This window comes from Patiria miniata, unplaced genomic scaffold (genome assembly GCF_015706575.1).
Source record: "Patiria miniata isolate m_02_andy unplaced genomic scaffold, ASM1570657v1 HiC_scaffold_19, whole genome shotgun sequence".
Lineage (NCBI taxonomy): Eukaryota > Metazoa > Echinodermata > Asteroidea > Valvatida > Asterinidae > Patiria > Patiria miniata.
In genome coordinates, this window is record NW_024037057.1 from 16,050,346 (window position 1) to 16,062,782 (window position 12,437).

At 38.6% G+C, this 12,437-nt stretch overlaps 1 protein-coding gene across 2 annotated transcripts in view; it reads right to left on the reverse strand.

The window, feature by feature from the left end:
- Positions 1-12,437, reverse strand: part of LOC119725911 (PAX-interacting protein 1-like) — a 62,937-nt gene that overhangs the window by 19,053 nt on the left and 31,447 nt on the right. The window contains exons 11-14 of one of the 2 annotated variants that reach the window (XM_038197523.1): positions 12,103-12,146; positions 8,402-8,425; positions 2,070-2,155; positions 1,566-1,686 (exon numbers count right to left, since the gene is read on the reverse strand). In XM_038197523.1, the coding sequence (XP_038053451.1) occupies positions 1,566-1,686; positions 2,070-2,155; positions 8,402-8,425; positions 12,103-12,146 (275 nt within the window). The remainder of the gene's footprint in view (positions 1-1,565; positions 1,687-2,069; positions 2,156-8,401; positions 8,426-12,102; positions 12,147-12,437) is intronic. The other variant, XM_038197524.1, reaches the window with a different exon arrangement.

The following is a 12,437-nucleotide window of genomic DNA, read 5'->3' on the forward strand; positions in this document are numbered from 1 at the left end:
TGTTGTCAGCCAGGCGAATGCATTCCGATTTCAAAATTATAGGCCCTTTAAATTACTGTTCAAATTGCAGCCAACAAGTTCGGTGAAGTCGGTGTACAACTTGCTGCAAACCGTACGATGTGTACCAGGACCGTACGATGTGTACCAGTGAAATACCTGGGCAACATAACTGTACACGGGTACCAAATCAACAAGATGCACTGACTGGTCTTTATTCCAGCTTCATCTCATTCTTCAGCATGAAAACTTACACTTAACAAATTCTTTTATGTTTGGAATAAAGACTAGACTCACATGTAATTCAGCTGCAAATGAATAAAGCCATACATAAATGGTGCATTTTGTTGTGGTCTCAACAGGTCTCGGGGGTAAAACCCGAGACCTTGTCGTCCGAGACCGACACCAGAGCTTTCGAGACCGAGACCAGCCCTCCCGAGACCGAGACTGCAAAAAAGGTCTCGAGACGGTCTCGAGACCAAGACCAGGTTTCTAGACCTACAACACTGGTTTGAAGCTAACCTAATAAATCCAAATGGCTTTTTTTTTCAGTTAAAAAGAGATTGGCGCATTGGCAAATAAAGATAAAGAATGAAACAAAAACCCAACTTTACGGTGCACACCAGATCAACAATTTTCTAGCCACACCACAGAAATACTTCTTGAAATCATAATCTAAACATGACCTTCGCAATATGCACCGATATCGGCCCTTCCCATTCTGTAAATGGCAGTCGCTGGGAAGAAACTGATCGCCTCATCACTGCATTATGCAGACCGTACGCACAGGATTGTGGGTAAAATATGTTGCAAGCCAATAAGATCACGTATCAGGATGTACGATTGTGACATCATTGCTTAGGAAACTGTCTCACAGGGGCGCTTTCTCATCAGCTGGTATTAAGCAAGCAAACAAGTTTGGATTTTGGATCAGCACGTGCAAATTACATGTAGAAACAAACCCAAGTCTGAAGGTCTCTCACACATATTTTTTGCTGGAAAGACTACTCAAATTGAACACTGAAACACAAAAGGTACATGTATAAAAATAAATTAGGAATGTCTCTCCACGACACAATTGGTACGTTGAACAACATGGTTCTTGTTGATTCAGTCGTCACATTGCCGCTGGTCATTTATATGTTCACTTCGTCTTCAAGTCTCAAGGTGTTTTTTTTTTTTTTTTACATATCATAACACGAAATATATGTACAATGTACATGTACATGTACAATGTACCATACCGTATTTTCCAAGTTTTTTAGAATTCGTTTTGTTTGATAGTACAACACAACCAAGATGTTCTTTTTTGTTTTGATTACACAAGTGAACATCATGCACATTCATAGGCCTTACACAATAGTAAACAATGGGTTGGAAACTTTTGCATCGGATAATACGAAATTCGGACTCAACTATTTTGACCAGGTCCCATGGATTTCGTACTAACGGGAGTCAACTGAACAACTTGTAACTAAGGGACTTTGTCTTCGGAATAAGCACAGAATAGAGTGACTTGCATGGTTAGCAGAGCCATAAACTGGGCTCCATCAGTCTAGCATACATACCTTGATAAGGTCAGGAATGGCTCGGCTATCGATGCCTGTCAACATGACATGTGGGATCTTGTCAGGATCCAGCATGAGAGGCGACCCTTCCCATTCATCCTCACCACTCACACTACTCTTCCTGAAAAACCAAAAAACATTCTTCATTTATGTCAAATCTAATGCACCTATCATCTACAGTCAGGTTCCACGAAGGAACTTTAGCTGATCAACAATTTTCCATGACATAACATTTCCTAACCTAGTGCTGAATGTTTTGGCTATGCTTACTCCATAGCATTTGATTAATGGCATCATGAAGAAATCCATTTTCCCTCCATATCAGATTATAAATTATTTCTAACCATAAAACTGTTTAAGAAATCTGTTTCCAACTTCATCATGTAGAGTGTTGCAACGGATGTCAACCGAACTGAACCCTGGACTTTAATACTGGAAATGACTGGAATATGTTTTTGATGGGAATGTTCAATCAAAAGTCATTTCTCAAAAATCTGCAATTACCTTTGTCTCTTGGCAACTGGAAAGCCTTGTTCACATTTCCTCTTCATCAGTTGACCCGCTTTCTGTCCTAGGTTGGACAAGAACTTCTGTAAAGAGTCAGGAAAGCCCACTGTAACCTTCACCTCAGCTTGCATTAAAAAATGTGACTTTCAGCTGATTTCACAAAGAAGTGTGTAATGAACGATATGCATCAATGCAACACAGTTGAAATGCAGCTGCACAATATATTAACAATCAGTTTCATGTAAGTTGGCATAATTGCACAATGATTTAAATAGTTCAAACATCTTGGGTTGCAGATTACAACAGCTGTTTGTGTACATTTTCACATCAGTCACAAAAAAATAACTTAATCTGCAATTTTGAACAATTACGTCTTACTTTCTTTTTTATAATCCGGTTGCCACTCTCAACATTCTGTCCTGGGTAAAACATTGTTTCAGTACTCTTTAAAAAGAGGTATGAAGTTCTTATATCAATCTCAGTGCATTATGCCATGACTGGCCTTACAATAACAATGATTAGTTAGTAAATTCATCTATTGTTTTATTCGTATGTTGTAATTGTAAAGCCACTTGAAATCACTAAGATTCACTGTTGAACATTTCGGAAACAAGTTATCACTTGTTAAGGAACTAATACAATAAAATGTGGTATTAGTAGAATTATGCTATTATAGCTGATTCTCCATCATATGAGGCATATGGAAGGAAGACCAATTAGTATTAGTGGATACACGTGGACAATGAGTGTGATATGAATGTGAGAATCATTGTTAAATAACTGCATTAGTTCTCCAGCACCTTGCAACTTTATGACAGATGACATGTTGTATAGTAAACGGCCTCTTTTCTAAACACTCTGTATCCAATGTTGCCATTTAAAATGTAAATGTACATGTAGGTCTTTGCTCACCAAACAAATAACCACTATGGAGTGTGCACTAGAACCCCTTTGGGAGACAGATATGAAAGACACTTGAATGATGTTGCTGCTGTGTGCCAGGCACCCAGGCAGAGATGCTGGGTTGTTGCACATTCAGATGAATATTAGTTGTGTGTACACCATACCATAAGGCCAAAAAAATATAATAGTTCTGCTTCCGGTTTCCCTACATGTACCTACCCTATTCTGACAGCCCCTACCCTAATTTTTTTTATGAGAAAAAATGAGGGAAAAAACACCCAAAACCATCAATTACTACCTTTTACCCTTCACTTCATGCAGACGCCTCCATATGATCGTACACAAAAAAACTATTTTCAAATGCCATGTAATCAGAAGCAGAACCATTTTTTTTGGGCCTATCTTCAAGAAAACTTAAGTCCTTAATACTGATTGGTCGATCCATGGCAACAACAGTGTGATATTATACCTAATACCATGGTCCGTATCGCGCTATTCCAAGATGTGCACGACATTCCTGCTGCACACTTGTGTGATAGGATACCCGCTAGAAAAGGTTGTGTACAGTGTGCGTGTTCCATCCTTACTGTGCGTCAAGTTTGCTTGAAGATAAATTTGTTATCACACTTGTGCTTGTGGAATGCAGAAAATGAGGCGCGTCTGTGTCTCACATGGTACATGTAGGTGAGTCAATGTCTATGGTCTACAAATGCAATGTCTCACATGGTATGAGACACAGACACATTACATTATTCCGTTTTCCCCTTTGCTCGTGGGACAACTAACATAATACATGTACATGTACACAGTGCATTGCCAGCATGTTGTACGTCCCACACAATGGAGATGGAGGTGGCGCCAGTAGGGCACAATGTGCTGTTTATCGTTTGTGCACAGAACACATACATAGTTTACTAAACACTTGCTACAATGTTTGATATAATGGCGATCTACTAAAATAAAAAAGAAACACCCCTTTATGAAACTGAAAGCATAAAGATTCAGCAGAGAAAGTAATACCTTCTATGTTTAATCTCAGATTGGCTTGCAGTACACCATGTGAACTAATATAATTGAGTTGTCACTGAGTCAATCACAAGTCAAATTACAATTGGACTTCAAATAAAACTGCTGAATAATGATGAACCCTAACCCCTTTGAGTCATGTACTAGGAACCTTCCTCACTATTGCAAAATCAAACTGTGGACTCTGACTATGGAAGTATGCCTTATCCCATGTAAAGCATCAGTTTACTAATGCAGTACTTACTCCAACTGAATCACACTAACATGCAGTTGCATTTTGAAGGGTTGGGGTGGTTATGTGATCTGCCTGGTATGCCGTCTAACATTCATGAAAGGGTTAAAGGTACTTAGGATCATTTGCTCTTTGAGCAGTTTTTTTTTCATGAAAAGAAAACACATAATAGTCTGCAAAAATGAACAAACATGAAGCATACACTCTATGTATATACTTAGTGTACGCCTAGTAAGAACGAGACTTCACCTCACCCGTATGCAGGGGGAGGCAGCTTTGGACAAGTTTGCGCAAGAACTATTGTTATAACCATAGTTCTACTAAGTTAGCCCGAACTCTGTCTAGTCGACAATGGTTGACTACGCTAGTCGACTATTTGGAACCAGCCTACCGCGGCTGGTTGCGCAACGATTTATAGCTGGTTACCAATAGCAATTTCCATAGCATACATGTAGTGCAGAGGGGACCACCAACTATCAACAAAAATGGCGGAAAACAAAACTGTGAGCGCTAAATTTCATTTTCATTGCAGAGTTTTTCCATGTTAGTTTGCGATTATGTCACTTTTGACACCATTGTACAATAATATTGGCGATTATGTAAGATTGTTGTAAACTATACACAATCACTTTTGTGTAAAAAAAGAGAAACAACAAGTGTTGAATAATTGTGCGACCGCCAGTTTTTGACGGTTGTTGACATGACAATAGTTTGACTAGAGTCATTCGCACTTCAACCTCAGTGCGCATGCGCCAGGTACGTCACGAACCAACCACTAGTTAACCACTGGTCTTTGCTCCAACTTGCCCTTTGCCGCCTGTCGCTCATGAACACACACATACACACACAGGTTTGTTTATGGTGTAAATCAAGGATTTTCTATTGTTCCTCATCATCGATCCCTTGTTTATACACTAACTTTTTTTGCAACAGCTCCAATTGGTTTTGTACACGTTTTCTAATTCGAGGTCGTCCTCGATTTGACTCCTGTGCTCAATTACTTGATGATGCTTCACACGTGTGTCCTCGATTTACACCATAAACACATACACACAAACACACATCCTTTCTTGTTTATTAGCATAGCGGTGATGGAACTACAACAACTTTAACAGTACCATATATATCACAATATTAAGGTTACACTAGACATCACGATACATATTAAGAACTAATGACTCATGGCAGTGTATGCATTGACTGTATTCATTCATAGTAATTGTCCAATGCTGTGCAAATGCATTGCGTTTCTCTCTCTTTTTTTTTTTTAATGTTTGTAAACACTGCTACAGCTGCTTTGTACTTAACTTTTAGGTAGGAGGTAATTAATAAAAAAGGTTGATACAGTGTCCACAATAAGATTATTCTGTTAAAAATCCAGACTCCACGTGACTAGAATAGCCTTCTGTCTACATTTATTCTCAATAAAGTATCATATTATTATTGTTTATTGTATTGTGAGCTGTATTGTGGCATTCTCTTATCACGATACATTACTGAATGGTTATACATGTATCCTGCGTTGATAAACACATGCAAATATAAAAAACATAAATAGCAAACAGTGCAGTGCTGCAAATCAAATGCCATCAAGGGTCCGCTCATAAGTCCAACGCCTCATAGGTCCGACGCCACACAGGTCCCACAAAATATCATCCCCAACCAAATAAAGGCCCTTAAGTCCGACGCCTCATAGATTGGACGCCTCATAGATTGATAAATGATTTCTTTGCCCGGGCCTATCCTGTACTTACTTGCAACTAAAGTTCATGGCCACCCTACGAACAACAATGCATTCTGGGAATCCAGTATGGCTCTATTCCATCCAAAGACGCTTCTCTCATAGATTGACATTTTGTGAAATATCTCTTCAAATAATGGGTCATATACAGTTTAGTTTCCGAAGAGCACTTCTCAAACATTGAAATCTTATTTTAAACAACCCAACCTTGCGGGACATTTTCCCCCAAACCCCTCAAATTGCTTAAATGTATATGAAAGCCAACATCAAGAAGAAATTAGTCAGCGCCAAACTCAACACAATGATGGATAAACAATCCCGCACTGATGAGAACTCGTACAACACGCTCGATATACTTGTTTCACTCGTGGTGAACAACTCCCATCCAATCAAGGCTGTACTTGCCAAAATGTTATCAGGTTGATTAAGAGAAAATGTTTTTTTTTTTTAGAGACAACGTATTTTCCCACTGTGAGTTCCAATTAACTCCCAACCCAATACAAATGCAGCGGCTGATGAGTCCACGAATGGACACTATATTTTAAGGTATAACCCCGCCCAACCCACAAGCTCTGGCAAATTGGCACTGGTTACATACATTGATTACAAACCCCATTTCCACCATTTAGCGAGGCCCATTCTGCCTTGACTACTGGAAATTAAACTGTATATGACCCATTATTTGAATAGGATATTTTCACATATTGCATTCAAGTCAATCTATAAGAGAAGTGTCTCTGGATGGGATAGCTGGAGCCACCATTCCTCTCACTCGGCCAGACATTGATTTCCCAGCTTGCATTGTGGTTAGTCGGGTTGCCATGAATTGTAGTCTCAAGTAAGTACATCATGATGGACCTTGGCAAAAAACATTGGATTCTATCCAAAAATGCACATATTCATGGTTGAACACACACAAATGATGAAAAAGTTTTATTATAACTGATAACAAGATATTGACCTCTTTTACCGATCAGCCGAAGTGTTCAGGTGCAATTATAAAAAATTTCATTTTTTTTTTTTTGGGGGGGGAGTTGTAGCCCCGCCCTGAGTACCTGCATCAAAAAGATATTTCACATGAAAGCTACTCATTACAAAAAGCTATGATGTATTTTTTCACTTATAGCGATGTCACAAAGAAATTGACTCCATGAAAGTTTTGCAACGTCTGGTCTGGCCCATGGACTATGAGGACCCCTTACTGTCCACTTCTTTTGTTCCTACTGTTGGTACTTAACTTTTTCTTGACATATCCCATAAGGTTGACTTGGCACGGTCCTCAGTGGTATTGTTATCACAGGAAACCCACTGTCCCACATCCTCAGATGTAAAGGATAACAAGATCTATACTACATGTATAAAGCAGTCCGCAACTATATGTATGTGTGATGTAAACACCGGCAATCGTGGACCTAGGACAAAAGGGTTAGGGCATAAACAATAGGTCCACGATTGACCGATAGTCCACAATTGAAATTCGTGTACAAAACCATGAGAGCTGTTGCTAAAAAATTAGAGTACAAACAAAGGAATGAGGATTAGGGACAATAGGGAGTTCACGATTGCCGGTGTTTACAAAGATGGGTGTGTGTGTGGAAGTAAAAAGAAGGAAAAAGAGAAACTTAGGGAGATTAAGGTGGGTTTAGCAGATCTACATGTAGTTGATCTATTTTGGGTCTGTGAAATGATTAACAGTGATGTAGTAAATCATTTGAATGATTTAGTAAAGAACGTGGAATGATTCATTTGTAGTAAAGCATGATTTGTGTTTGTGTTTTTCAGTTCAGTCTATCATAGACTGCAAACCACACACGTACATGTACATTCAGCAAATGTTATTATTAAAGTCATCTTGAATGTCACCTGCTAAAGATGTACTGTCTGTGCCCGTCAATATATTCCATTTTTTGGTAAATTTTATGTTTCATTCTTAACCAACAAACCCTACATATTTTTCTATTTGGGTGTCTGCAACCTTGCGAAAACAAGGCTTGGGGTTACTTTTGTCCACAAACAGATGTGCTTTGAGAGTAGACTGGTTCCTGCTATTGATTCAGATCTAGGGGAACCAGCCCTGAGAGAACTGAACTATTTCTGGCCAAAAATATTTTGAAATTTTGAAATAATCATTTTATAACTACACATGCGTCAATTGTTTTTTGTCCTCACCGTCTCATTGAAACATGAATAACTTTTGTAAAACTAGAAAAATAGCAATTAAAAAATATATTTAAACTTCAAATGGATTTCAACTTGAAAAGAGCACAGACAATACATCTTTCATTGCTATCATTACATTTAGTCATGCCCTTTTTCCTGTCTGCTTTAAGTGTGATTGTATATAATGCATATAGACTACATTCTTACGAACGACAAATACAATTGATTTAATACTAAATCAGTGAAACATACAAAAATTCACTATACCTTGCCAAGCATTGCCTTGCATAACTGAGAACAAAAATAAAAACAGAGTTAAAAAGAAAACGGCTTCAACCACAATGAAGTTTTTATGCAAATTAAACAAATTATCATTTACAACAATGTAAAATGACCACTTAAACACAAAGCCCTGGGTTGGTTTACACACAAATTCATGACAAAATACCAAACCTCAATTTTGGCTTTATATCATAAATTGTACACTGTACACATGTACGTACATGTAATTCCACATAAAATACACAGCAAAGCATATTCTACATACAGGTACGAAGTATGAGGTACGAAGTGTGAGGTACAAGTATGAACAGTATTTACCCTCCCCACTCACTGGGCATTTTTGTAAATACCCTTCCGCAATTTTCCCCAGAATCAACACAAGCTCCATTGTGTAGAAACCTCTTTGTGTAACTTTCAAGAGCAATTGATTTACATGTACTCTGATTTGTGGACAATCCTATCGCCATGTGGGCAATATCAACCAAAACATCTTGCTTGCCCAAAAAAAACAAGCTTGAAATGATCTCATGTGTCACGTGATTGTGCCATGTAATTTCTGCAAGGAGTAGTGTGTTCAGTACAAACATCAGATTTTTTACCCTAGTTACCCAATTTTCAAGGACTGCAGAAAATTGGTAGGCGATCAGTGGAGATCCATTAAAGTGAACAACAGAGGGCCCAGGCCTGAGGGAGGAGTTACCCGGGCCCAAGGTATGAGGTGATTTATAGCCATGCAAGGCTGTTGCTGACGCTTGTTACTAACTAACCAATGGACCAACTAACGGAGAGACACGACCATTTGTTGAGCTGCTGTCCGCAGCTAAAAATCAGTATTGTCAGTGCTACCCTTAATTATTAAGATGTTTCTCATAACATGCATGGTGCTCATCAGCCCAAAGATGGACAACATAAAATGTAAAACGTCTGCAGGGTCTCCATCGGAACTTGCTGCCAATTGCAATCATATCTACATGTAATTTAAGTATTCCTTGGACTTTAAAGCATTTTGTTTATTTTGCAGCAAGTCATCAATGAAAAGTTGCGTCTCCCTATCAAAAAGGTTGTGTTTGCATCTACAAAGGTTTGGGTAAAAGAAATTAAAAGTAAGTTACCCTAATGGCCACGACACCACATGAGTTATGCAAGTCTTTTCATCTCCACTCACTGGTCTGTTAATGACAATACTTTTTTTAACGCAATGGTTTAAGTCGAAGAATACACTCGCAAGTGTGGATTCTTAATTTACGAATTCACTCGGCGCTTCACGCCTCGCGAATTCTTAAATTACGAATCCACACTTTTTCGTGTATTCTCAAATTAGGTTTTGCCCTTCACCGACGTATAAACACTTTATACTCAGTGTGTTACCTCCCGAGTGAAAGTTGGAAAAATCACTCGGGTGGGACTCGAACCCACGACCTCCTGCTTTCTAGTGCAGATGTCTTACCACTTGACCACCGAGCTAACGGGATCGGTTGGCTGGTTCAAATCTGATGTACATAGCAGCGGGTACCGCATTTACTATTCATAAGATGGAATTTTTTTTCGTGTATTCTCCTCAACATAAAACACCATGTGATGGGGTCGTGGAAGAGAAAATGTGACCAACTTGCCAATCAATTGACAGTACGGTCCTTCAGTCAGCACGTGCTGAGATATAGCTTGCTTGTTAAACCATGTGATGGCTCCACAGTACCGGTACATGTGCGCGCAAGATTTTCCCCTCACTTACGCTTATCTGGGGTTTTGTTCACAACTACATGTCTTTTTAGATATGAAATTCTTTTAAAGCAATGATTTTTCACCTTCTCACATGCATGTGGAGCTTTGCAGTTAATAGTTCCAATATTTAATTCTGGGACTTGTTTTTCGAAAATAGCTGACGATTCATTTCATCGTCACTTGCGGGTTGTTTTTGAACAACGTAAGTGCAGGACTGCCTAGATGCCTAGGACAAAATAAACTGAGACAAATGTTTTAAAAGATGGTTCTGGAAGTTTTGTCAATTCTTTTTAAATGGATTTTCTGAAAACCTTTTCAAATTTTGGGATCTGCATACCATTTCCAATTGCTGTGAACATTTCTACGATGATAGGAAATCTGATTCGCATCAAATGTTACGTCAAAGAAAAAATACCATTTTTGTGAGAGAATTGCATGGCGACAGGCAGGCCATGTGGTAAGAATGCCAGCGCGGTGCTGGTTGCCTTTTTCTTTGTGATATTTAATATGCCGTGGAGCTTTTAAAGGTTTTCATTAGAAAGCTATCAGTTTGTCTTTGACGCACTGCATACTTTGACGCACTGCATACTTTTAAAGGTTCGTTTTGTTAATGAATCGGATGTTCTTTGAAGATGTGTTGGAGTTGGCCGGTCTTCAAAATCGCCACGCGAAGACTGGAATCGACATTCAGGGAACTGGAATTGGCTACATCGGAGAATCTACTCCTCCAAAGAGCGGAATTGCAATTCCGATTCCAAATTATGAAATGATTCTATTGGATTCCGGGTTGGATTAACCCAAGCCTACATGTACACGTATGTGACATTCTCCTAAAGCATTTCAAGCAAAATATCATGCATGTCATGCAGCGAATGTCTCATATCAAATATGACCCATGCATCAAGGACATATCACACTCATTCAACCCAAGTATTGACACCACATTCTGTGCAATTATCATGCTATGATTCTCATCATGTTGCTCTGAAATATTTGATTCTGAATTTTTGTGTTTAAATCTCAGCATTTAATGGATTTGTGGAAAAATCACTTGTTCTTACTACATAGTTGCTTGTTTTTTTGTGTTTGTTTTTTTTCTCCATGAAATTAAAATATTCAATATTCAAATACATTTTTTATCTAGTTTCTGATAATCCAAAACAAGACAGAAAGCATGTCTACACAGCATACATTATGGCATTTGCACATCATATCTGTGGTAAAAGGTCTATTTTGTTATAGGATTTCCTCTATTTAAAGGTAATTAATACTTTTAGTAAACACAAATCTGTTAAATGTTTAGGCAAACAAACACAGGTATCACATACAATCTTTATTTTCTGCCCAGCCTAATCAGTGATCACTGGTTTTATTGCTACATAGCATAATGAGGAATACAACCCACATTTAACTTTTTGAAATTCATCTTTATGCACTATTCACAGATGGCCCTGGGGCGATGCTGGGGTAAAAACACATGATGTTTCACACGTGAGATTACTCTAGCCCTGGGGCAAGCTAAACCCTTCTTGGGACCAGGGTTGAGATTCTCACCATGGTTAAAATTCAACCCCGGGGCAAGTGTGCATACTATGTACAGTTAAAACTTAGAAGATTTTGAAAAGTTTACAAGTTTTGTCGCATATTTCGTATTTTCACATTATCTGAATTTGGCAATGAAAAGCTCAGCTTTTTTCATATTTGCAAATTTTCTACAAGCCACCCCAGATTGTAAGCTTCGCATCTTCCAGTGTGAAATTTACATGCAAAACTCGGGGTCAAATCGAGAGCAACCCTGCGTAGCCCAGGGGCAGCTCCGAGGTACAGTCAGCCCTGAGGATTGATGCTGTAGTGTGAAAAGGCCTTGTTGAAATCAAATACTGACATACAGACATAGTAAATGACTCATGCCTTGTTAAACCATAAGAGTGTGATGTAATTGTAAAACAATAACATAGACTTGCCTTCTTAGCAGCATGTGAGATCTTCAACGGAACGGTCCAAGGATCTAATTACAGAGAAATGGAGAGCAAGTCACATATAAACACTATCATACATGTACCTGCAGATTTGACAGTGTGGGTGCAACATGTACATGTACATGTAGACTAGGTTTGCATCCCACACTTGATTATGCAACTTTTCCTTATAAAGTAAATATAGAGCATGTAAGTCTTGCCTTTCCGCGTTCACTCTCTATGTTAACCAAACACTGACTGGTCTAGTCACAGACTCCCGTGTTTGAATTTACCCACTTTGTTACATGTATCTGTGTGATCAATTGTACTGAAGTTGAGGT